Source organism: Lissotriton vulgaris, chromosome 12 (genome assembly GCF_964263255.1).
Source record: "Lissotriton vulgaris chromosome 12, aLisVul1.2, whole genome shotgun sequence".
Taxonomy (NCBI): Eukaryota; Metazoa; Chordata; class Amphibia; order Caudata; family Salamandridae; genus Lissotriton; species Lissotriton vulgaris.
The window spans coordinates 36,959,824-36,986,895 of NC_141700.1; the positions used below are offsets into that span (position 1 = coordinate 36,959,824).

At 47.8% G+C, this 27,072-nt stretch overlaps 1 protein-coding gene across 1 annotated transcript; it reads left to right on the forward strand.

The window, feature by feature from the left end:
- Positions 1-173: 173 nt before the first annotated feature.
- LOC147673170 (tetraspanin-33-like) lies at positions 174-26,112 on the forward strand. Its single transcript, XM_086946935.1, has 8 exons — positions 174-861; positions 4,619-4,676; positions 8,850-8,974; positions 10,163-10,237; positions 11,312-11,407; positions 19,610-19,738; positions 21,371-21,532; positions 24,260-26,112. Exons 1-8 carry the CDS (start codon positions 475-477, stop codon positions 24,347-24,349), a joined length of 1,122 nt encoding a protein of 373 aa, XP_086803061.1. The 5' UTR covers positions 174-474; the 3' UTR covers positions 24,350-26,112.
- Positions 26,113-27,072: the final 960 nt, after the last annotated feature.

Below are 27,072 nucleotides of genomic sequence, written 5' to 3' on the forward strand. Positions count from 1 at the left end.
GGAGCCGTACATGGCCAGGGCTCTTCCGAGGATGGAGGGAGCTGGATTCCTGACAAGAAAGTATGCCGCCAGCGTGCTCCCACACGCCGAGGATGTACTTCCTGGTTCGTCAGGCCGCCTCCAGCCCTGCCCAGGCTCTGCCTGTGCAGAAGGAACACAGGGCTGGAGGGGTAAGGGTGGGAAGTGTGGGCTCGGTGGTACCCCAGCAGCTCTCTGCTGCGGTACTACAGCTCTCTGCTGTGGTACTGTCACCCTCAGCAGCTCTCTGCTGTGGTACTGTCACCCTCAGCAGCTCTCTGCTGCGGCATTGCATCTCTCTGCTGTGATAGGGTCCTCCCAGCAGCTCTCTGCTGTGATAGGGTCCTCCCAGCAGCTCTCTGCTGTGACAGTGTACTCCCACCAGCTCTCTGCTGTGGTACTGGACCGCTAGCATCTGTCTGCTATGGTACTGAACCCCCAGAAGCCTCTGATGGGATGCTACACTCCCAGAAACACTTTGCTGTGGTGCCCTACTCCCAGGTGCTACCTGGTGTAGTACAGACTTCCCAACAGCTCTATGCTGTGGTATTGTTCTCTTGCTGTGGTTCTGTCCCCGCAGCAGGTCTCTGCTGTGGCACTGTACTTCCAGCAGCTCTCTGTTATGGTACTACAAGCAGCTCTCTTCTGTGGCACGGATCTCCCAGCAGCGCTCTGCTGTGGCACTCTAACCCCAGCAGGTCTCTATACTGGAGCCGAGGGAGGGAGCTAGGACTGTACCCCAGCAGCTCTCTCCTGGACTGTCGGTGGACACCCTCTCTGACAGCCATGAAAACCAACCAGCTGCTCAAGGCCGTGCTCTTCGCCTCCTGCTTCCTGTTCTGGGTGAGTGGCCATTTGTACTTAGCAGCGTTTCCCAGGGTAGATTTCCACCAAGTTTAGACTTTTATAGATTTACGTCTCACTAAATGTAATATTTATATGTCTTTTCTCTAGGGCGTTATTTTAAGTTCCTGTTTGCATTATTTTCAATCGGAGTGTGTTGCGGAGCATGCGCAGTGCTTGCCTCCAAGGCTGTGCTGGAGTACATTTACTACTGTTGTCACCTTTAGAGTTGTAGTAACTTTAGACGTGTAGTTTGTGAAAAGCGATGGGCTTTCTCTTGTGCATGGGTTTTTGTAGTTGCCTGTCTCTCTGTAAACCATTCTTTATATTTCCGTAAACCCATCCAATTTTATAGTATGTATCCCCATCTTCCAGCCATTACTCCCACTACTATAATGTAGGCTTATGCCACCACCGTGCTCAGATTTCCGCAAAGTAATGATAGTAGAGACAGAGATCTATGCAAGTAGGCTGGTAAGCAGCATTTTGTAGCATGTTTGTAGTAGTGTGATCACCCGTCTCTCTTTACCCTATAATAATCCACATTTGTAAAGCGCAAACAATCACCCGTAAGGGTCTCTAGGCGCTGGGGGCCGTTGGGAAGATTAAGCAAGCTATTGCCCAGAGTCACATGGTGCTGGGCTAACCTGCCACCAGAGCCGGGGATCGAAGCGTGATCCCCAGATTCCAGGGTCAGTCGCCCTGGCCGCGGCGCCACACCTCTCCCAATATGGAACTTGTGCCACTCTCGAGGCTTCAGGGTTCTGTACCAAAAGCCCCACCTCTGGCCAGATGAGAAGAACAACACAGGGTCTGTTAGAAGGACCTCATCTTTACTCCCAAGCTCCCTCGCCAGAGTCAGAGGGCAGGTAGCATTGCGCCTGGTGGTTAAGGCATGTATATGGTATTTTAAAACCAACGTGGTCTACCGCCAGCAGGCAATGCAGTGATAGTTGAGGTGGGAGACAAGGTGATCACACATCCGGTGGGCAGTGAGGGCTGAAGCACACACATCTAGTGCTTTCTGCAGCCGCTCCACCAAAGGTTTGGGTACTCCAATAGGTTGTCTGCCAGAATATCTTATACAAAACTATCTCTTGGCTTTAATTGTGGGTCTTAAATATAGTTTACAAAAATATCGTCCCATTGGATGTAGATTTTTTTTGTACTGCACGAACCACAATATAAAAGGCAACATTACAATAATCGAGCCGGAGATTAATAACAGGCTCGCTTTCTGCGGAATAGGATCAGGTCTGTTTGGGAAAAATAACACCCAAGGTTTGCATTCCACCTGTATGGTCAAAGGGTAAACCTAATGCATGGTCATGAGAGCTTTAATGCAAACCCAGTGCTCTAAGTGGGCCGGGCAGGCATTGGTCAAAGAAAAATGGACATGGAACCAGGTTCTTAGGGACCCTCTCCTTCGGTCTTTTGCCGGTTTAAAGCCAGAACTGCACCTGAAGTGTGGTGTTTACCATGGCTGACCTGGGGAATAACATACTATCTCATTCCAATTGAATAACCAAGTTAACCCCATTGTACTGGTTAGTGACAGCTTAATTTGTAAAACGTACAGCTTGCACCACTCATTGCCCCTCCTAACACTGCCAATGACAGTACCACCACAACCACTAATCATCGAATTACTACACGTGTGAGCATTCAGACTATTCCAGCCCGCAAAGCTATAAGCTGGCGTGGGAGCTCAGGTATCAGTAATTTTCTAATTTATATTGATTTAATCTACATTTGCTGTTCTGCACCACTATAAATTAGACAAACAGCACCACCATGTGGCAGACTGTCATACATTCGGTGTTGACAACTAGGTGTCAGTGCTGAGCACCGGAAACCACTGGCTCAAATTAAGCACTATTTTCTTTTAAATATGCCTGGCAAGTAATGCATTCCTTACGAAGCAGGATAATTGGGTTGTATATCATAAATCTTGTTTCCCGCTAATTGGATGAAATCTGCCTGGTGGGATAAAATCTCAGAGCACAAACATGCCTGTAGGCATGTTAAAATAGGATCTAGTGTAATCTAGACCTTTATCAGGCAGAAGTGCTATAGTGCAGAGATGTTCTCTTGCAGTGAAGCTCTTCGAAAGATCTTTCACAGGGTATCCCTGTGCCACGTAGGGCATCAGTGCGAATGCCCCTGGGCCCTGCCAGTTCTTTGTTAACAGACTCCTGTTTGTAGCTGAGTAATGGGTGAGTGTAAATTGCAAAGAGTAAACAAGCACTGGCAACACCAATTGGTGGTGACTGTGGGATTTATTAGCGTTGTCAATGTTTTTCAGCCATGCTGTACAGCATCCCCGGTGTACATTTCGGTATATATACGGGACAACATTACCAACGCCAGCATGCAATGGTAAAAGTTCCAGCTCCATCGTATAGTTTATAAAATCATACTCTAGCATTCCAGATCAAATTATAAACAGCAGACAGCTGCCAGATGAATCTAGTCCTCATCAGACAATCCAATACTCAAAACTCACCATCAGAAATCCATGTCTGGCGCTTGTGCCTGGCCAGCAATGGCTGAAACACGCCAGAAGCATTTTCCACCTTTCGCTGGTGACTGCTCTGGTCGACTGTACTTCCCAGAAGCCATACAGATATGTTATTCTGCAAGCTGTTTAAACCCTGCTTTACAGGGTCATATGTGAGGATATTGCGCATAAACATGAGCCTGATAGATATCATGTCCTAAATATCATTTACAAAAATATTGTGTTATTAAGTCTAGACTTTCCATAACTAACTCCAATGGGGTAATATTTTTGTAGGCGATATGTAGGTATTATTCATCAGACGATATTTTGACAATGATATTCTAGTACCAAACAGGTCTAAAGCTGGCCTCAGCCAATGTCCTGGATCAGCACCAGGACACCACCTGGTGAGAAAAAAAATAACAATCCTACATAACCGCCCTTCGACTTTTGGGTTTAATGCGCTATGTTGTTCTATGACCTATTACATATATAGATTAAGCACATTGCATATTTATATGACATACTGGGACTATTTTTGCATGAAAACCAGTGGTACAGAATTCATATTTCACAAGGATGCTCCATGCCCATGCATTATTTTCCTAATTTGGAAAAAGGGATAATTTCCATGAATTGTGGATTTCAGCCAATGGCAGGCCCCGTCTCAGTTTCATCTCCCTTCTCACCAGCTAATTAGTCTCTAAGCATGACTATGCATTAGGATGCATTATACTATGTATTAGCAATCAGGTCTTTTTGTTACACGAACCTTGCAGACAAGAGCTTCAAAAAAGCAAGCACTTCTACAGACAGAGTGGGTTTCTTAACTCAGCAAAACATGCCTTCCCGAAAATACCATCCTCAACAACACAGCTGAAAATTGTTTATATTGCAGACACTCCAAACGTAGAGCATAGACTTCAACTGAGAGTTTTCTATGAAATATTCCTGTTTAAAGAATATATTTTTCCAGGCTATATGGTCCAAAGAAACACATACTATAAAAGAAAATGTACAATAAGTAAATTATTGACAGCAACAAAGCCACTCCCATCAAGTAATTCCAATCAAGGAAGATGCCAATGAAAGATAAATCAAACTTATAGAGTGATGGAAAGTGAGTTTTGAGTGGCACAGCCCAGTTGTGAAAACACCTTATGTCACATGTTTTTCAATTTTTTTCTCATTATTCTCTTGTTTCTTTTTAGTAATGCTACTGAGGGATGTGTTTGTTTACTGTTCTCTTCCTAGGTGGCCAGTGGGCTGATGATTGCCGTTGGCGTCTACGCCAGGATGGCTAAAGAACCTGGTGAGTTCTTCATTAATCGATTACCAATATGTTAATTGATTCTGAAGCACATTAGATCCTGACTGCAGGAATAAGTGGCAGCTTGGCGTCTGGTGAGGTGATGGAGAGGTGTTTTGGTGAAATTACATGGGGGTTTCTAATGATGCTATAACATTTACACTGCTGAAATCACTGAAAGGGAGGTTTATTTTAAATATTCGCGATAAACCTGAGACCACTAATTCTGAGATTTTTGAGCATTTATTCTACTTAGTTTTGATACTTCAAAAAGACATTCATAAATCAATTGGACATTTCTTTTAAAAGGAAACACCACATTAGTAAATCACACAATTGTAACACATTTGTATGCATAATTTAGAACCATTTCTTTTGTGAGACAATATATACAACACATACATAATACGAAAACGTTATTTGTGACAAAAATATATACAGCAAAGCAATGATCACAAGACAAACATCGATAAATTATGTGTGCCAGCCTGAAATTGAACCAGTCCTGCATGTGCACTGAAAACAGTGCTGCCGGTTTCAAGGAGAGGAGCAAGATGATTTTCTATCTGCTGTTGCATGGCTGAAATGAAAGGAAACAGTCAGGATTATTGCCGAAGAAATTCACGGCGACACACTGGCGAGCTCTAAATACATTTCACAAGTCTCAAGATCCTGGACCATTTTTAAATCATTGTCAAGAGCTTCCACACACCCATAAAATGTAAGCCTCGATTAATACTATGAATTGAAGAACAGATAATGGACATCTGTCTGCAGCACAATTGAGAGCCCAAACAAAACCAAGTCCAAGTCCTGAAGAGAATACTGGAATTGTTGCGGATTCGAAACTCTTTGGCTCTTGAGTGTGGGGGAAGGTAGAACAGGGTGTGCGACAAGGGGACTGAATATAAATTATTTCTCCCTTTTCTAGGTTGACGACACCCTTAAGTAAGACATGCATCCCCACCCTCCCACAGGCAGGACAGTAGACATGTGTCTTTGAATGAGCAATTGTCGGCCTTGTGTTTTCAGTGCAAATACAGGACTGGTTTAATTTCAGGTTTATCGTGAATATTTAAAATAAACCTCCCTTGACACCTTTCTGCGATTTCAATATTTGGGTGGTCGAGTCCGGGGAGTATAGGACCCAAGCCTTCCCTGTTTTCACTAATAACATTTACACTGTGGCTACGTTTGCCCAAAATAATTGAAAACTTTTTTTTGGATCATACGTTTTCAAATAATCTTTTTTAAATATAATTTGTTTTATTTATTTAAATATTTTTATATAGTGTTGGCAAGACCCGAGGGTATCAGAGCACTTTATACATGGTCAAGGCATTATCAGTCAATAACACTATAGTATAATTGTAGAGTCAAGAGTGGAACCATTATATTGTCCTAGAGAGAAACATACATAGAACGAGATAGTGATTCCGGAGTGAGCTAGGCGTTATTTCCCTGGGGGTTAAGGTGCCGGTTATGGAGGAATTATTTTAATTCTCTCTTGAAAGTTATCCTTTCTTCCTTTCTTCTTCTCTTTCTATCAATCCTGGTTTTCTCTTCTTACCTTTTGTCATCTCTAGGTGATACTTTTATTCTCTAACAGGTTTTATTTCTATAACGAATTGGCGCACTTTATAATGCTTGTATTTATCATACTGTATGTATTGTGTGCGATCTCTCATAAAGGTACAGTTTCTTCTTTTTAATTCTCTTCATTTGTATCACTCTGTATGCATTTTAACTATTTATGTGCTCTTCTCAAACTAATAAAATGTATTGAACTAAAAAATTCTCTCCTGAAAGCTCACAAAGGATGGGTTTGTTCTGATATGTACTGGGAGAGACTTTAAAAACTGGGCTTGCACATGGCGTCCATCTGTTCGCAGCATGCCGCTCTTGGCTTTCCAGGGACCTCGTAGTTGGGTAATATGACATGGAGGACGAGTGACCAAAATGGTAGCGAAAATAACATCATGTGCCCTTTCACCGCTAACGGCAACTCAGGGTTGAACACTTATCACGAACTTAGACCCACAACCGAATCCTGGGGCATATTATCAAGGGGGTTTATCTCCGCTTTTTTGGCTTTAAAAGCCAAGAAAGCGGAGATAAAATTATCTCCCTATTACCAAGCTGTCGCTAACACCAGTTAGTGACAGCTAAAAGGAGATAGCGACCATCTTGGGCCCTGCTTTGCATGTCAGTAATATTTATCACTAATGACATGCAAAGTGGGCGTGCCAAGATGTTAGCGACTGGAAACAGTCCCTAACATCGCTATCTCCTATTACCAACTTTTGGAGATATTCGCACTAAGCGCGTATATCTCCAAAAGCTAACACCTGCCCTGAGCAGTTCTTAGCCATGTTATCCAATGGGAGGTGGATAACATGGCTAAGAGCATTTGCTCGATAATGCATGAATATCGCTGACTTTTCAGCGATATTCATGCATTGCGGCCGTTTTTTATCGCATTTGCGATAAACCTTGCTAATAGCAAGGTTTATCTGCGATAAAAATCGCCGATGTGCGGCGATAATTTTTGTCTCTAAACAAGTTAGAGACAAACATTATCGCTAGTTGTTGGTAATATGCCCCCCTATTTGCTGCTGAGTTGATCCAGGCAGAGAGTCCAAACTAGAGAGAGTACATGTCTCTGTTCCTGTTTCTGCCTTGAGACCTCTTCGAGCCAGGGTGGTGCACCATAACTAGCTGTCCGTAACTGTCAACGATTTTATCCGAACATGTCTCTTTCACAGTCTTAGCACGAGACACCTCCGGGTATTCGTTCACTCACATACACTTTTATAACACGTGCTATTAAGGCCCTGATTATGAGTGGGCCGGTAAGTTTCAGCCCGGGTGTAAACCCCTGTTTAGACACGCGTCGAAATTATAAGGTCGATTGTATTTTACATATCCGATAATTATCGGAAGCATTAAATACCTCAGCTATCGTTAAATTTTGGATAGTTAAACCTACCGAAATTTAACAGAGGAAATTGTACGGTATTTACCCTACCATCCGGATTATGGTGCTTTAAGCACCAAAATCCACATGTTATTCTCCAAAAACTTGTGATAAGTATTATTTATCGCACACGATAAATAAAATACCCCATGGTATCGTTATCATGTGTAATAAATAACACCTAAACTTGTAATCAGGGCCTACGTGTTCTATACTTTTCAGTCACCCCTTTACCGCAGTGAAAGCAGTTTGAGGTCTTCATTTGCTCAAGATCAAACAGTGAGTTTAGGAAGGCCATCAGTTCCGAAATCACAGAGTCTACCCCAAGAGTGCACCTTGACCCCTGCTGAACATATCTTGTTCCAAGTCCCACAATAGTGAGCTTTTCGGGTGTTGGACTAAAGCTGAATATTTGAACACAGAACTCATGCTTTCCAGTGTAAGATGCCACTAAGTACACCGGTAGGGTGATCAGGCGTCCCGGATTTGCCCGGACGGTCCCGTGTTTTCACCAGCTGTCCTGGCAGATTTCAAGAAATGCCGCTCCTGTCCCGGTTTTTAGAGAGGGATCAACTGAAAACGGCGGGAGGTGTTTTTTTAATGTTGTACAAAGCAGGGATAGTTAGCTGAGCAGTTGTTTCTAGAAAGCAAGTTAATTACCAGGCAAGCTTCTAGGTTTAACAATTGCATTTTATGTATGTTCTGACTTCTTTTTTCTGTAATTCTGGCCACTCTATACAATGGGCGCATTATAGACTGCTTTACAGCTAGAACATCAGGGGCGGCCTTAGGCATGTGCAAGCTGTGCACCTGCACAGGGCCACCAAACCCCAGGGGCCACCACGCCAATATATATCCTTAACATAATAATCCTCTGAGGATGGATACATATTTGCATGGTGGCCCCTGGCAGGGATTTGGCGGCCCCCGGCTCTGTTCCACTTTCAAACACCCTGACCCCCCCACTTCCCCCTCTTTACTGGCCTGCGCGCTCCGCCCCGCCCGGACCCCCTCTTCCGGGGCCCCCTACCTACGCTCCCTGCCCAGGGCCACCATGAGCCTAGAGCCGCCCCTGAGAGCATACTCTTTTGTGTAAGACTTGAGGCGAACTTGAAGAGTCTTTCCATCACCCGTTCAGAGGCCAATCAGATTGTGCACACTGAGACCACGCCCCCTAAACTGTATCCTTCTTCCTACAGGCTCCGTGAACTCGCCCCTTACTGACCCGTCAATCATCCTGCTGACAGTCGGGATATTCATGTTTGTCGTCACCTTCTTCGGCTGCATGGGGGCGCTGCGGGACATGCAAATCCTGCTGAAAATTGTAAGTCTGAAGGTTCATTGCCGAGTACAAGGCGTGCCTTTTCTTGATTCCACCCTACACCTAATGTCTCCATGTCACTTTTCCAGGTTGTTTTTCATCCCTACCTTTTCCCTTTGTCATTGTTTTCCTATTACACATTCCAGTACAAATTAAGGGGCGTGTGCATTTCATTCATCTTAAAATTCATTCAGAAACAAACCACAGAAAACTATTACAAATGCTGGAGTTTGTTGCTGAAAAACAAAAAACTAATACCCCGTACCCTGGGTGTTTTTTTCCCAGGATGTAGGGGGAATCATTTTTTCTGTTCATGGCGGTGATGGACAGAAAAAAAAGGGCATGTCGGCTCCAAATAGGGCGAACATTCTGATGTTCGACACCGATAGTCCCTACTCTTTCAGGCTGTCAGAGTTTTCTGAATGTATGCCGGTATTCCGCAAACTGGAACCACGCTGTGCCGTCATGAGAACAAACGCGTCTCTAGAATGCATTTGTACAGCACGCAAGTCGTTATAATGACTTGCCTTAGGGGGGGCGCTGGTTATGGAACAGGTTAATTTACTATTCCAGCTCCAGTCTGCGCAACAGTAGGGAAGGTGCTGGACTTTAAATTCAACTCCATTCCACCAATGGCCCTCCTAACGCAAGTTGTTATATCGACTTGTATGCTGAACGAATGCGTACTAAAGACGCATTCATTCTATTGCCGGCACCATGAAGGCACAGTGGGATTCCGGAATTATTGTAATGGAGTTTTCCCGAGTTTTCCCAGAGCGGAGCAAGCCAGGGCGCAGCATCTGTAAAACTGACAGCTCACCAACTCAAAATAGAGCGGGTGGACCAAGGGTATGGGGGACAGGGTACTTCATCAAGATTGTGGCAGAGCACCTTTCCACCAAACTCTCAATCAGGCTTTTTCTCTTTAACCTCATGCGCGCTAGCGGAATTCCGCTCGCACGCTGAGATTTTCAAAACCGCACTTTACGTGACGAGCTGGGCTCTTCATCAGCGTGCGAGGAGGCTACGCCATGACGAGCCCAGCTCGTCATCAGCGTGGAAGGGGTTAATAAAATTAAAATTTTCAGTTTCTGCTTTAGGAAACTCCTCATTGAACCCTGTCGTGTTTTCCTCCTTGTGAAATAAGCCCAAACTGCTGACTCTGCACTTGTTTGCCTCTTCTCCCCTCAGTTTGTTGGCTTGATGCTCGTCATCCTCAGCCTTCAGATCCTGGCAGCCGTGCTTGGATTCATTTTCTCCAGCAAGGTAAGCCTGTTGTCGGCTCTTCTTTTACACATAGGTGAGGCAGCTTGATACAACTCCCACTCCCCCAAAATCAAGTACAATGAAACATGCCATTCCTAAGGAGTGCATCTAGACTGGGCAAATATTTTTTAATGTACACTGTGGCTCAGTGCTTTGGTGTAAAGTTTTTCATAGGAACCTGCCGCTCATGTGGTCGAATGCCGATTACTGACAGTGCTGAGTCTTAATTCTACCTCACGCAATGCATCTTTCATCCAGCACCCTACACTTCCTGTATCTTTATCTCATGAATATCGAGGCCGCCTGGTCTTTATTTCACCTCATGCCTCTTTCTTCCACCCCTACACTTCCTGTCTCTTTATCTCATGAATACTGAGGCTGCCTGGTCTTGATTCCACCTCACGCCTCTTTCTTCCACCCCCTACACTTCCTGTCTCTTTATCTCATGAATATCAAGGCCGCCTGGTCTTTATTTCACCTCACGCCTCTTTCATCCACCTCACCTCACTTCCAGTCTCTTTAATCTCATGAATACCAAGGCTTCCTAGTCCTGATTCCACCTCATGCCTCTTTCTTCAACCACCCTACACTTACTGTCCCTTTATCTCACTCTAATGGGTTATTTTTCATCCCCTCTTTCTCACTTTATTACACTTTTGATATCTTACTCTTGCTCCTTCTTTCTCCCCTGGTCACTGTTTTCTTCTCATTTACCTTTTCTTTCTCCTGCTTCTGCCCTTTGCTCTTTTGCTCTGGGTTAAGGTCTGATGATGAACTATAAGTTACGGTCCCCAAAAATTAGTGATAGTACATCTACCTGTAACCACCAGCATAAATTAAGCATTAGCATGGCTCAACCTGTCTCTACTCTACTGCTTATCTGTAATGACATCATCAGGCAGCATTGCCAGCCGATGACATCACAAACAGAGAGTGAAATCGAATAAGATAGTGCTTGTGCTGGAGATTTTTGGACTTTTTTTGCATCTAAGTTCAACTTAAGTGTACAATCACTTTTGAGAATCTGACTTTATGTGATGATTCAGTGTGTTTAATGGTCTATGAACTTATCAGGTGCTGGAGAAGACTGCGTCGGTGATGGTCAGAGCCATATCGCGGTACCGCGAAGACCTCGATCTGCAGAATTTTATCGATTATGTCCAGAAAAAGGTAGGAGGGCGCAACCTCAGTGATTTTCTCTATGGATTTGGGCAATGTTGCTTCAACGTGATCTTTTGCTCGTGTGATTTCTGATTAACTGCGGCCATCAGGACAACTCAATGGTATATTTCACTTAATTTTAGGATAACAACTCCAATAAAAAGCAAAGTATTCAGAACTCTGGTAAGGCATGCATGCACCTGCAAAAAATAAAATGGTGGCTTGGATACAACCATTATTATTAGCCAGTCTGATAGTTCATTGGCTGAGCACCCAAATTGTTATGTTAAAGGGTATAGTAAAGCATTTGCCAATTACATGGTTGTTTGGTGTTGTATGGGTTATTGATTGTAGATGCCATCTGCAAGTGGTGAGTGTGCCCATTGGAGCAGACTCTGTAAATGGGTGTTTGCTATACGCGCGGAGGGCAAATTCATGCATCACATACACTTACGTAAAATAAATGTCAATGAAACCAATTCACACAAGCAGTATCCATCGTAAACATCTGGCACAGGTTCGACCCTTCTCGGCTAATGCTGAACATTCCAGAGTGTTGGCATTAATCATCTTCTGAGTTTCTGTCTGGCCTCTGGTCTTTTGTGGGTTCTTCCATTTGGGGGTTCCAAAGGGGTGCATGAAGGCAGAGAGCGTGGGCCTGATGCATGATCTCTGTATAACTCTATGTGCCATTTTGAGCATGGCCACCACCTGCTTGCAGAAGGGGTTCCTGACATCTGAAGTGCTTTTCTTTAGAAGGACATCACTGAGTTGTATTGTGTGGTAACATTTGCTTTGCACTTCGCAAACTGGTAGGATCCCACAGTACTTGCTTTGGCACAAGGATAAGGGACAACCCCACTTACTGTATGTATCTGGGATACTGTATGCTTGTAGTGTGACATCAATGGGAAGCATTGGGTCTCATGCGTGAGGGAGGGTTAGTGCAACAATTGTGTCGCCGCAAACCTGCCACAGAGCTTACACGTTTGTGCAGCAAAAGAGAGTAAAGTAGATAGAGCTCTGCTTGACCATAAACAGAATAACCTGCTGGTCTCCAGGGTGAGTTTGTTCTGTTTTAAACCTTGACTGTACACACAATCGTCAGCTGGTCTCCAGGGTTGGATTCTTCTGTGTTAAGGCTGGGCCTTACACACAATCGTATCAATCAAAAGGGGGGGGGGGAAGAGGAAATAGAAAACCAGGTTTACCCTCCTCAAATTACAATTTTAAGAATAAAATCCTTGAGCCCAAGGATCAAAAAACCTGGTTATGCCAGTAAATGTTATTCACAGCACTCAAAAGTGTCGGAATAGCTATGATTAAGCCAGAGAAAGAAAAATTATATTTATTTCTTGTGTCCCCTCACTCAGCAGGGTTTCCCCATGGTGACATGCTTTATCATTGGAGCCATCCCAGCCCTCTACGGACTGGGGCGTGCTGCGACTAGCGAACTACGCAGGAGCACTTTAAATTGTGGACTATGTGTAGTGCAAGGTGTATTTTTAAGGTGGAGTGGTATGTGTATCGTGGGTTAAAAAACTACCTGCTAGTGAGCTATAAATGATTTATTCTTGCTCCCAGGTGGTATATTAACAAGCATTGGAAATGCAATAGGTCTCGCATCATTAGAGTTAGTGCTTTTAGAATTGTTTATGGGTTTTTTTTGTAAATCTTTAGCATTTTTGTTTCCTGTAGCCAATGCAAAAGAACTACAAATAAAAAAAGCCATAAACATTTCTAAAAGCTCTAACTGAAATGGTCTGAGACCTATTGCACTGTGTGAGGATGAGGGGTTGAGGGTGAGTGAGGGTGAGAGTGAGGGTGGGTGAGGGTGAGTGAGGGTGAGGGGTTGAGGGTGAGTGAGGGTGAGGGGTTGAGGGTGAGTGAGAGTGAGGGTGAGTGAGGGTGAGTGAGGGTGAGGGGTTGAGGTTGAGGGGTTGAGGGTGAGTGAGGGTGAGTAAGGGGTTGAGGGTGAGTGAGGGTGAGGGTGAGTTAGGGTGAGGGGTTGAGGGTGAGTGAGGGTGAGGGGTTGAGGGTGAGTGAGGGTGAGCGAGAGTGAGGGTGAGTGAGGGTGAGTGAGGGTGAGGGGTTGAGGGTGAGGGTGAGTGATGGTGAGGGTGAGGGTGAGGGTGAGGGTGAGGGGTTGAGGGTGAGGGGTTGAGGGTGAGTGAGGGTGAGTGAGGGTGAGGGTGAGTGAGGGTGAGGGTGAGTGAGGGTGAGTGAGGGTGAGGGGTTGAGGGTGAGTGAGGGTGAGGGTGAGTGAGGGTGAGTGAGGGTGAGGGTGAGTGAGGGTGAGGGTGAGTGAGGGTGAGGGGTTGAGGGTGAGTGAGGGTGAGTGAGGGTGAGTGAGGGTGAGCGGTTGAGGGTGAGTGAGGGTGAGGGGTTGAGGGTGAGTGAGGGTGAGTGAGGGTGAGGGGTTGAGGGTGAGGGGTTGAGGGTGAGTGAGGGTGAGGGGTTGAGGGTGAGTGAGGGTGAGGGGTTGAGGGTGAGTGAGGATGAGTGAGAGTGAGGGTGAGTGAGGGGTTGAGGGTGAGGGGTTGAGGGTGAGTGAGGGTGAGGGGTTGAGGGTGAGTGAGGGTGAGGGGTTGAGGGTGAGTGAGGGTGAGGGGTTGAGGGTGAGTGAGGGTGAGGGTTTGAGGGTGAGTGAGGGTGAGGGTGAGTGAGGGTGAGGGTGAGTGAGGGTGAGGGGTTGAGGGTGAGTGAGGGTGAGTGAGGGTGAGTGAGGGTGAGGGTGAGTGAGGGTGAGGGTGAGGGGTTGAGGGTGAGTGAGGGTGAGTGAGGGTGAGGGTGAGTGAGGGTGAGGGGTTGAGGGTGAGTGAGGGTGAGTGAGGGTGAGGGGTTGAGGGTGAGTGAGGGTGAGTGAAGGTGAGGGTGAGTGAGGGTGAGTGAGGGTGAGGGGTTGAGGGTGAGTGAGGGTGAGGGGTTGAGAGTGAGTGAGGGTGAGGGTGAGGGGTTGAGGGTGAGTGAGGGTGAGGGGTTGAGGGTGAGGGGTTGAGGGTGAGTGAGGGTGAGGGGTTGAGGGTGAGTGAGGATGAGTGAGAGTGAGGGTGAGTGAGGGTTTGAGGGTGAGGGGTTGAGGGTGAGTGAGGGTGAGGGTGAGGGGTTGAGGGTGGGTGAGGGGTTGAGGGTGAGTGAGGGTGAGGGCATGCATGGCTCCCTCGGAAGCGCTCCAAAAGAACCTCGCGTCACAGAAAACCATATAAACTTCCACATACCTCGACAGTAAAAATAATTGCCGGAGACGGAGACAGGCCGGGGGCGAGTCCAGGAAACAAGTTGTGAGACCGAAAAGATGACCGTTTTCAGAGAAATAGAGGGCGTGCCTTCAAAGGGAAGGTTGTGGATTCACAAACACGGCTCACAGGTTGTGGGGGAAAGAGACGGAATTCAAGGGGCGTGGCCCACTTGTTTTCTGAGGGAAATGGGGTTTCAATTGGATCCCCGGAGTCTGATAAGTTGTGTTGATTTGTCTTGTGGCCAGGAACTGGAGCTGACGTCTTAGGAATGATGACACTGTTTGTTGCACAAGGCAAAACGTGCGGAACTGTGTGATCTCGGAAGAGCCAGTTAACGTCTTTTGTGAAGAAATTGTTGTGGTTCAGCATAGCGTGCAGCGGGGATTACGCCTCGTCACATGAGTGCGCAGCGTGGCTAATGAGAAGGGATCGGGCTGGCTTCTGTTTTGAGAACAAAACCGAGCCCAGCACAAGGCATGCGGAATGGCACGGCCGGTGCGTCCTTGTCTGCTTTAAAAGTACAAATGAGTTCACGCTTGCGCTTGGAATGCGATAAGAGGGGGCGGAGCGGGGAGAGGGAACAGACGGAGGGAAGGCCAGATAAGGGGAGGGGGGAGGAGAAATGCGACACGGCGGGCAGGGGAGGGGGCGGAGCGGGGAGAGGGAACAGACGAAGGGAAGACAGATAAGGGGAGGGGGGAGGAGAAATGCGACACGGCGGGCAGGGGAGGGGGCGAGGGGGGAGGAGAAATGCGACGTGCGGATGAGGGAACTGATGTGCACGCGCTTTTAAGCTCAATGCGCATGCGCATTGAGCTTAAAAGTCACGGGCACTGCAAGGAATCGCCACGATTCCTTGCAAGTTGGACAAAGAGTGGATAAGCCCCCATAGTCTCGCTTGCTCGATGCGCATGTGCATCGACAGGCGAGACCTAAAAATGGGGTTCTAGGGATCCTACTAGCAATGAGTTAGGTGTGCCTAGCGGTTTTTTGTCAACATGTTTCGAGCTCCCCAAGCTCTTCTTCAGGACTACGCAGGGACCAGCCCTTTGTTCGTCACTCCTTAACGTGCTCAAGTGAGAAACAAAAAAAATTAAAGCAATTTATTTACTTTGGAATGCTGCAATTAAATAAGGCATGCATTAGTGTAGGAGAGTGGGGTCTGCAATCCTATGGTCACCCCCGATTTTTGCTTTTTGCTTCACTGGTTTACGACTTTCCCTGGCTGTGGGCCTGCTAATCAGACCCACAGCCTAGCTGTTCTCTCTCTAAATTGACAAAGCATGTACCTTAGGTGCATTTACCAATTGGTACTGGGCCACCTTATCAGTCCCTGTACAGCATACCTTAGGTATCCAGGGCATAGGTGTACCCAGGGCCTACCAGGGGCTGCAGCATGTATTATGCCACCCCTGGCTGGCCACCCAAATCTGACACAACTGGCTGCACGACAGCTGGGGCAAGGTGGTGTAATCACCCTTTGCTTTAGATATAGTATTCCTATATCTAACCCTAAAATGGACACATATATACCTATCAGTCACTCCTATGGCAGGCCTTATCAATCCTGAAGGCAGAGTGCTTGGAATGATGTGAGATGGTGCTCTGGCATGAGCTGAGCCCATTTGCAGCTTGTGGAACCAAGTCCTAATAGCTGTTCCATGATAACGCTATACCGTATACTCTTAAGTGCATTATGTACCTCGCGGTCAAATGCTAACTTTGGCATAGCATTATCAAAACATGTCGAGTAAGGTGTCATACGAATTGGAATACTAACCCCTCGCCAATTCTGGCGACGAGGTTAGCATTCCACCCTTCTAGACGGACACGACATGTATGTAACTGTGAACCCCGGTTAAAGTTAACTCGAGCCTCAGCATCACAAAATGGATGCTGCCACCACAGACACAAGTCTGACCTCCTGCTGCTGGGAGTCCTTCCAGTGAGGAGAGCTCAGACAAAGGGTTTCCTGTCAGGGGCGGTGCTAGCACCATCCCAGACAGGGTTTTGTGTATCCCAGGTAGGCAGGGCTGAGAGGAAGGTGACTGCAAGTGGCACCCCGGTGCTCACTGTGCATATGCCGGCTCAAACCAGATCCAGGGGCACCCCAGCCCCTGAGCTGGGGAAAGACCGGACAAAGGAGAGGGGTGTAACCACCCCCTTCCAGGTCCCACCCATGGGCAGGACCTAGTCGCGTGCCAGCCCCTTTTCTTAGGATAAAGGTAGGAGCGGGCCCCCTTCCCAAATTAGATAATCTTGAATCTTGAACTACTTTCCATGAAAGGAACTCTTGACATTCTCTGAAGACTCTCCCTTGTGGCTAAGGAGTAGCCACCCTGCACCCGCAGGCACCACCTAAGCATCGCGGTTTGCTGCACGTCCATCCTCCGGATCAAGACTGACCAGCTCGACGAGACCCGGATTCCCTGGCATCTCTGACCTCTACCTGCATCATCAGCCCAGCTGAGATTCGTGGGTGTGACGAGACCCGAGGGACCGGCCATCTTCTAAACCTGCACGACGCTTAATCAGCACGACCGCGAGGGAACCTCGAGTGAGTGCCCTGGGGTTTGAGAAGCCCCAACCCAGAGCAGCTCCAGCACCGAAGTCCAGCCCCCCAGCCTCCACGAGATCTGCGTGGGGCCCTTCTGCTCTTCTGCTGCTTGCCACGTTGTCCTGTCACCTGCCCGTTGGCTAGTGACCCTCCTGACGACGTACCACGACGTTTTCACCGCTGGTCTGGTTGCTCCAGACTGGCCCTTGCTCCCTTCCAAAAGAGGAGCACCCCGGACCCTCCTGGTCCACTCCAGACGCCATCTTGACTCCACCGCGTGGGCTTGCCTTTGCCAAGGCTTGTTGCTCCAATCCTGGTTCCAGCATCGCCGACAGCAGACACCCTCGTGGGACAGCTCGCACCTCCAGCCTGGTCGCCGACAACGCCTCCTGGCCCGTGTGGCTGCAGAGTCCAGCGTCGCCCACTCACCTGATCGCGGTGACCTCATCCGTTGCCATCCTGGTGCCCACACAATCACTGGCTAGTGATTAAGAACTGAGTCCCCTCTGCTTTCAGGTCGTCTCCATCACCGATCCAGCCTTGGATCACACCGAACATCTTCACTGGTCGCCTGCCAGCAACTTCTTCTTTCAGGCTCCATAGACTACAACGAGGATTCCCGACGTCTTTTGAACCCTATGCAGCCGCAGCCCCTGGGCTAGGTAACCCGAGCATTTCGGTGCTCCAACGCAGGTTCACTATCAAAGTGTCCAGATCCTTTTTCATTTTTAGTCTACCTAGTCGGATTCGTCCGGAAACAGTAACTTTAGAATTGCTAGCATCCATAGACTTTGTCCCGCATCCCGCGTGAGAGTGCACACTCTGCACCCGATCTCCCTAGGTCTCCTGCTCCTAACCTTAGAGTTCAGTAGTGTAGTCCTAGCGGTCCTGAAGCCTCTGGATCGTGTTACTCACCTGCTAGCATTTCGCATTCCACTTTTAGAGTATATGGTTTTTCGTGCCCCTCGGGCATTTGTGTAAATTGTGCAACTTGTAGTATTTTCGTAAGAGTTTTGTATTGTGCTTAGCACCCTGACTCATAAAGAGTTCAGGGTAGACTTGTTATTAATAAATATCCTTTATTTTTATAACAACTTGTGTGGTGTCATTTCACTTGGTGTTCAAGGGGTATATGTGATGGTATAACAGCTGGCTTAACACGCCCTCTAGAGTTTAGCCCGAAGACTGCTTTTGTCCACGCTACTAGGATAGCTGGTCTATAAGGTTGACTTACAACCAATCATCAATAAGGGTCGTTTGGAATGATAAACAGTAATCACTAGAATAGTGAGCACTACATATCAGTCCAACTTCTCACAATTAGTACATACTTTGCGCTAATATTGGTCACACAGTATATGAATGAAGACCTAACTCGGCCCTCTTGGTCACAATCAGAGGCGCAACTAGAGCCACATTTCGGGGGGGGGGCTAAGAAAAAATTTCGGGGGGGGGGGCTGAACTTTAATCAGTAGGCAGAGTGGAGGGCAGAGTCGAGCTGCAGGGGCTCTTACAAGGGCTGAAACAGTAACAATGCCTAATTAACATTCAAATGGTCTTTAAACGACCTGTAAAACGTTCGGGTGCGGCTGTGTGTGTGCCCGGGATCTGTCTCATCCCGGGCTGCCACACACGACGGGGGGGGCTGAAGCCCGGTGAGTTCAATGGGTGTTGCGCGCCTGGTCACAATCATCAGCTGGTCTCCAGGGTCGGATTCTTCTGTGTTGAAGCTGAAACTTCCACACAATCGTCTGCTGGTCTCCGGGGTTGGATTGTTCTGTGTTACAGATGGACCTTAAATTCTTCTGTTGCTCTGCAGGGTAGGAATGGTGTGTGTTAAACTTTGACCTTGCGATCAGTTACTGTTCTCCGGGGATTGATTGTTCCGAGTTAGTGTACATGGAAGGACTATGATGATGGGTGGCCTATGTTTAGATGGCAGAGTTGGGTGCCTTGTGACAACCAGGGCTTGCAGATTTTTGGAAATCCAGGTGTTGTAAAGTGTTCTTGCTGTGATGGAGTTCTAAAGAATGGTGCCAGTATTGCACATACATAAGGCTGCAGATGCGGGCTCTCTGAACCCGAGGATGGGCACAAGCAGAGCACAATGAATCCAGGGGTCTTTCCAGGTGGTAAGTGCCCAGTTTGTGTTGTAGGAAGGTCAGCCCGAAACCAGGGATGACCTGGTTTGTGGAAGGTTGTCATGGGACGCGAGTGTTGAGGAGGCAGATTGTCCTCGTGAAAGAGTTGGAACCGGAAGGAGTATTAGAGAGCAGGTGTAGATGTTGCCTCCAACCTCTTACTTTAGCTTTCACATATTATTTATGAGTGTATTTAACTGTTTATGGTTCACAAAGTGTCTTGCATCAATTGAGCATCATCAGAGATCCTGCAACTAGCTGTCTTTTCTTTCAGTTCGAGTGCTGTGGGGTGACCTCCTTCACCGACTGGTCCCAGAATGTCTACTTTGCCTGTAACGACTTTAACCCAAGCCTGGAGCGCTGTGCTGTGCCCTACTCCTGCTGCCTCAGGCCCAAGACACAGGTGAGCGGAAGGACATGGTGGGAGAAAAAGATGAGTAGACCAATTATTTTAGGGTGTGTGTGCCTGTGAGTGTGTGTGTCACTGTCTGAATCTGTGTGTTTGTGTGTCTCTGTGCCTGTGTGAATGCACCTCTCTCCCTCTGTGGATCTGTCTTGCATCTATCAGTGGTTGTGTGTGTCCTTAGACTGCCTACCTTTGTCTGTCAGTATCTATATGTGTGTGTATATGTCACCTGACCATGTGTGTACCACCTGCTCGTGTGTCTGTGTGTCCCTATCACTCCTTATACATGTCTGTTTTTTTGTGTTTATTTAATAATACCAGCATCTGCCTGTTCCTTACGATGCCTGTGTCCTTGTATGTACCTTTGTGTCTCTCTTTGTCCATGCCTTTGTGTTTGTATGTGCCTGTACCTGCCTCTATCTGTCCACGTCAGTGTATCTGCCTACATCTCTATCTGCCTATACCTCTGACTGTTTATGTATAACACTTTCTCTCTCCATCCATGCCTGTGTGTGTACATATGTCTGTCTCTTTCTGTTCATGGCTCTGTCTGTGTGTGTATCTCTCTTTCTACCTATATAAAGGTAAGTGTTTCTCTACCCAAAGCCAGGCCAATCATGTCTTCTTTTGTGTCAGATCACACATACTGCTTTTATAGTTTTACTTACTCCCTTCGCCCAGGCCCAGCCTCTCAACCTCTCCCACAGAAGGAGGAGGAGGTGCACTCCTGGATTCTAGCTGGTTGCAGTTTTATACAGGTCCAAGGGACATTAGAGTGTCATACATGAGCAGCACCAAATTACATTACATAAGGCCAGATTCATGTGCTTTAGGCATTGGGAGATTCAGTGATTTGCCCAGGATCACAAGATGTTGAGCCGACACTGAAGGCCTGATTACTATGTCGGGTGGAAAGTCTCCGACCAGTGGTTCTGGGTATTCCGCCCGACACGGTGGGTTTAAAGTCTGACCGTTGTATTAGGATGATGGCGGTCGGAGTTTCAACCTGCAGGGAGACTCCGACGTGGTTCCGACCGGCTCCCGTCGGTCATGTGGAAACACTTCATAATCCTTTAAGGACAGTGTTACTGCCATCAGGATCATGATGGCGTCACTTTCCGACAGCAGTTCCATGTCTGCCTTTCCAGCATGGAACTGCTGTCGGAAAGTGTCTTTGGGGGCCCCTAGCAGGGTCCCCATCCCTCCGCGGCTTCCGCATACAGCCCTGGGGGGCACCTATGGGGGCCCCTCAACATCCCTGCACTGTGAGGTCCTGCCACACGGTGAAGGGATGTTTACAAACTTCCATTTTGCAATGGGAGCTCGTGCTGTGGCCGTTTTCAGCCCGCCGCACAAGGTCCCATTGAAAAATTGAGGTTTCCGACCGCACTGTGTGCGGTGCCATCCAATTTAGATTGTAGGAACTGCTGACCGATGGTAGGGCCATCTGACATCATAATCAGGGCCTGAAACTCAAACCCAGTTCCCAAGTCATCAGCTCCGGCCATTAGGCTACATCTCCTTCCTCTGAGACACTCCGATGTATGACTTAAAATAAATCTCCTGGGAGCCCAAGCCTTGTCTCAGTATTCCTAATTTGCGTTTTGTCTCCGCTCCCCCACACCCCAGATTATCATCAACACCATGTGTGGCTACGAGACGCAGAACGTGAGGCCCTGGCAAGCGGCAGAGCGCATCAACGTGGACGGCTGCCTTGAGAAGATGGTGGCCTGGGGCAAAGGGAACCTGCTGATGGTGGCCGGAGTAGCACTGGGCCTGGTCTTCCTGGAGGTAAAGGAGTGAAACAGAGAATGTATACGCGTCCATGCCTGCTTGCATGTTGAATGAATGTTTGCATGACCGCTTGCATGGATTCTTGTGGAACCGCTTGAGTGACCTCATCTCTCATGCCTAAGCCTCCTGTCCTAATGGGCATCACTATAACCGGTGCTGTCGGAGTAGGGGGTTGGGGAGCGCAGCACAGACAGAGGAGGTGGGACCTGGTACTTAGCCCATGGGTGGAAGCTTCGAACAACTGAGTACCCTTGAGTGGGGGCCGCACCCACTGGTCTGTATCTTTGACGCAGAGTCCCTTGGCCTGTCCCTTTACCTCCTAGTCTGATGGTTCTCTCTCTTCCAGGCCCTAAGAGAGCTCCCTTAACCTCCTATGTCTGATGTCTCTCTCTTCTCCAGGCTCTAAGAGAGCTCCCTTAACCCCCTAAGTCTAATGTCTCTCTCTTCCGGGCCCAACAAGAGCTCCCTTAACCTCCTAAGCAGATGACTCTCTTTTCCATGCCCTACGAGAGCTACCTACCATAACCTCCTAAGTCTGATGTCTCTCTTCCAAGCCCTATGAGAGCGCCCGTAACCCCCTATGTGTAATGTATCTCTCTCTTCCAGACCTTATGATAGCTCCCTTAACCCCCTAAGTCTAATGTCTCTCTCTTCCGGGCCCAACAAGAGCTCCCTTAACCTCCTAAGCAGATGACTCTCTTTTCCATGCCCTACGAGAGCTACCTACCATAACCTCCTAAGTCTGATGTCTCTCTTCCAGGCCCTATGAGAGCGCCCGTAACCCCCTATGTGTAATGTATCTCTCTCTTCCAGACCTTATGATAGCTCCCTTAAATTCCTAAGTCTAATGTCTCTCTCTTTTCCAGGCCCTACGATAGCACCATTAAAGTTTGATGTCTCTCTCTCTCTCTTGTAGGCCCTAAGAGAGCTCCTGTAAGCTCCTAAGTCTGGCGTCTCTCACTTTCTCTCTCTCCCTTTCTTTCAGGCCCTAACAGAGGTCCCTTAACCTCCTAAGTCTAATGTCTCTCTATTCCTCCAGGCCCTAAGAGAGCTCCCTTAACCCCTTAAGTCTAGTGTCTCTCTCTCTTCCAGACCCTATGAAAGGTCCCTTAAGCTCCCAAGTCAGATGTCTCTCTCTCTCTTCCAGGCACTAGGAAAGCTCCCTGAGCTTCCTAAGCCTGATGTCTGTCTCTCTCTCTCTCTCTCTTCAAGGTCCTATAAGAGGGCTCTTCACCTCCTACTTCTGTTCTCTCTCTCTTCCAGGCCCTACGAGAGCTCTCTTAAGATTCGAAGTCTGATGTTTCGCTCTCTTCCAAGCCCTAAGAGAGCTCCCTTAACCCCCTAAGTCTAATGTCTCTCTTCCAAGCTCTAAGAGAGCTCCCTTAACCCCCTAAGTCTAATGTCTCTCTTTCAAGCCCTAAGAGAGCTCCCAGACCCTCCTACGTCTGGTGTCCTCCAGGCCCTTCAAGAGCTCATTTAACCTCCAAGGACAGATGTGTTTCTCTCTTCCAGACCCTACGAGCAGACTCTTCACCTCCTACTTCTGATATCTCTCTATTCCAGGCCATGAGACAGCTCCATTAAGATTCTGAGTCTGATGTCTCACTCTCTTCCAAGCCATAAGAGAGACCTCCTAGGTCTGATCTCTCTCTCTCTTTCCCTCTCTCTCTTTCTCAAGCCCTAAGAGAGCTCCCTTATCCTCCTAAGTCTGATGTCTCTCTCTCTCTCTCTTTCTCTCTCTCTTCCAAGCCCTAAGAGAGCTCCCTTACCCTCCTAAGTCTGATGTCTCTCTCTCTGTCTCTCTCTCTTTCTCTCTCTCTTCCAAGCCCTAAGAGAGCTCCCTTACCCTCCTAAGTCTGATGTCTCTCTCTCTGTCTCTCTCTCTTTCTCTCTCTCTTCCAAGCCCTAAGAGAGCTCCCTTGCCCTCCTAAGTCTGATGTCTCTCTCTCTCTCTCTCTCTCTCTTTCTCTGTCTCTTCCAAGCCCTAAGAGAGCTCCCTTACCCTCCTAAGTCTGATGTCTCTCTCTCTGTCTCTCTCTCTTTCTCTCTCTCTTCCAAGCCCTAAGAGAGCTCCCTTACCCTCCTAAGTCTGATGTCTCTCTCTCTGTCTCTCTCTTTTTCTCTCTCTCTTCCAAGCCCTAAGAGAGCTCCCTTGCCCTCCTAAGTCTGATGTCTCTCTCTCTGTCTCTCTCTCTTTCTCTCTCTCTTCCAAGCCCTAAGAGAGCTCCCTTGCCCTCCTAAGTCTGATGTCTCTCTCTCTCTCTCTCTCTCTTTCTCTCTCTCTTCCAAGCCCTAAGAGAGCTCCCTTGCCCTCCTAAGTCTGATGTCTCTCTCTCTCTCTCTCTCTCTTTCTCTCTCTCTTCCAAGCCCTAAGAGAGCTCCCTTGCCCTCCTAAGTCTGATGTCTCTCTCACTCTCGTCCAGGCCCTACAAGGGTTCATTTAACCTCCTAGGGCAGATGTGTTTCTCTCTTCCAGACCCTACGAGAGGTCTCTTCATCGCCTACTTCCGATCTTTCTCCCTCTTCCAGGCCCTATGAGTGGTTGCTTCGTCTCCTAAGTCAGATCGCTCTTTCAATGCTTACGACAAGCCTCTTCACCTCCTTAGCCTGCTCTGTCTAACTCTCTGTTCTCTCTGGGAGACCTGTTCAGTTACCTTTATCTGATGCATTGGTTCTGATCACTACAAAATCTCACCTCAGTGGTTCTTCTTTTTTTCCCTACAGATCCTCGTGGTTGTGCTGACTTTTCTCTTGATAAATCAGATCAATTTCATTGTGGCGAAGATGAACAGTGCGCCCTGGCATGGGCAGTGAGCGGACGACCATTAGTGGCCTCTTTCCATGTTGCGGAATAACATACGAAGGGAACCGATTGAATGATGCACCAGCAGGGCCTTGGAGGGTCCTGTGGTGGACCATAAGCAGGTCTGATGTGAACAATGCAACAAGACACCAAAGGGTATGAGAACATTGTCCCCTTGTTTGTTGGCGGAAGGATCCGCCCTGCCATTCAATGGAACCCTCTTATCACTGTGATACCCCATAAAACCTCGCTGCTGCGGACTGCGGAGTCTTAAAACAAAGACATTTTATTCCAGAAACTGTGAATTGAAAATGAGTTGGTGTGAATGGACGGCATCGCCAGATCGGGCACGCAGGGACCATCGCGCCAACCAATCTCCTTCTGCCCTTTTTACCTCCTCCATGCTGTCTGTGTAGGATTTCAGCAAGGTTTTCTGTAAGCCTTCTCAACTATGTATCAAGACCCCCAAAAGGATGATGTATGGAATGCTTGTATCAATCTCAGCCTCTGGTAATTACTCGTTCCCTCATTTTTTTACTCACCGTGCCCCGCAGGCAGGGACCAACCACAGACAAGTCAGCGTGGTCTTGAAACCCTATACATGTCTCGGCCTTGTTGGGTCTCATCAGTGAGGTGCAGAGTGAGTGCTACGGTGCAGTGGACATGGGATCCACGTCTGTGCACACCCATAACTCTTTGGACATCTAACCGAGGAAAGCCAACTGGTGAAGAATGATGGATGGAATGCGTCAATTAATCTGAGCCAGGCACATTCTATTCCATTGTGATTTTGTTCACTGTACCACTGCTGGCAGGGGCCAACCCTATGCAAATCAGTCTCGGTCCCACCCTTAGAGGGTCCCTCTAGCTCAAAATGCAAGGAAGCGCCCTCTTAATTCTCACAAACCCATTCATGTTTCAGTCTTGTGGGGCCTCATCAGTGAGGTGCAGAGTGAGTGTTTTGGCACAGCAAACGTAGGATACACATTTGTTCATACCCCTCACACTTAGAACATAAGAAAACTAAACTAAAGTTATGGATTAAACACTTAAATTAATCTCAGCCATTGTAAAAATGTTCTGGGTGCATTCTAGTCCATTGTTTTAAGTCCCCGTGCTCCTACAGAGAAGTACCACCCTATTCAAATCCTTCTGGGCCCCTCCCTAAGAAACAGTTCAGCTGAAACTGATAGGAGCCGTCCCCTCTGCATGGGGGCACACACAACCCGACATGTTGCGGCTTAATGTGCCCCATGAGTGAGGAGCGGTGTGAGTGTTTGGACACTAGGAGCTTGGAACCCACATTCGGTCATAGACATGGCACCGCGGCATCTCACTAAAACACATCAAAAGTGGTGGATGGATGCAAGCAGCTGTAACTGCTCTGGGCCGCAGTCCACTCCGCTTCCTAGCCTCCGCATCACGCTGAACGGGCCCTGTATATTGCAGGCGACTTCTCAGCCCGTCCTAATGTTTATAGTGAACAGAAAACGGGGACTTGCAGTTTCTGGTTAGAAATATGGGCCTACAGGGGCCAGCGCGCTTAGCACCATTGGGTGAAAACCACCCCCATGATGTGGGGTACATTTAAAGCTATAACAGTACCAGACTGGCCCATGGGAAAAACAAGAGAATTCTGAGAGGCCAGTACTTCTGGAAGGCAGGTGGGACTGGGACAGAGTCAGCCTAGTATCAGGCTCACACAACTGACTTTGGCCTCAGTCTACAGAGCTTCTATCTCAGACCCTGAGCTCACAACTTCAGGCCTGACACAGCAGGGAAAGGTCTCAGGGGGCACTCATCAGCTCAGGCCTTAATCAGGGTTACCCCAAGCTTCCCCCAAGGTCAGGCATTGGCCCTGCTCTCTACCTCACAGGTTTGGACCTAAGGAACGTGGACCATATACCCCAGGCGCACAGACTCTGGACCTCAAGCGTTGGCAGCATTGCATCTCCATAGGCTGCTCAGATTTTGAAGCCTCTGCTTCTTGGCAGCAGAAGATTCCCTCAGGCCCAGACAGATGTGATTTTCATGGACTTTGAACAGCTGTCCTGCATGGTACACAGGTCTTACATGTTTAGGCCCCAGTGATCTCCCACGTTACAAACATGTACCAGGACACCTTGATTGCGATCACTGTGAGGTTCATACATCATGCTTCATTTATTCATCCATCTATCCATTCATACAAAGTTCTGGTTTAGTCTTTGAACCACTATCTTTAAGATCACACACCTCTTGCAAGTTCAACATGGGTGCACAACCATACATGATTGAACGTGTGGGTGCTATACAGGAGAGCTATTCGCCTTGATACACTGATCTTACATACTTAGGCCTCAGAGCATGGAGCTATCACCCGGGCTCCACAAACAGAGCCCGTGCAGGCCTTATAGAGAATGGCTACCCCTAAAGGTGCACACATCTTACATGCTTTTGCTATCCCACAGCTTCCAAATATGTTACATGCTTTGGCCTCTGGCAGCAGTCCTACCCCCCAGGTAACAGAGGTGTTACATGCTTGGGCCTTATACAGCAGTGCTGTCCCTCAGGTTACACAGATCCGACAGCCTTAGCGGCGATGTTTCTCAGGTTACACCGATCCTACGTAGTTGGGTCTCAGACAGCAGAGCTACACAGATGTTATAGGATTCGGCTTTATACATCAGAGCTATCCCTCATGTTACACAGATTTTACAGCTCAGCCCTCGGCTATGTTCTTCAGGTTAGACAG

What these genes read in the sequence shown, in the direction of transcription:
- LOC147673170 (XM_086946935.1), top strand. Translation starts at nt 475, where the DNA reads ATGCTACACTCCCAGAAACACTTTGCTGTGGTGCCCTACTCCCAGGTG. An exon ending in CCTCCTGCTTCCTGTTCTGG is followed by an intron (nt 862 to 4,618) that starts GTGAGTGGCCAT and finishes TTCTCTTCCTAG; the next exon opens with GTGGCCAGTGGGCTGATGAT. An exon ending in GCCTCAGGCCCAAGACACAG is followed by an intron (nt 19,739 to 21,370) that starts GTGAGCGGAAGG and finishes CCCACACCCCAG; the next exon opens with ATTATCATCAACACCATGTG.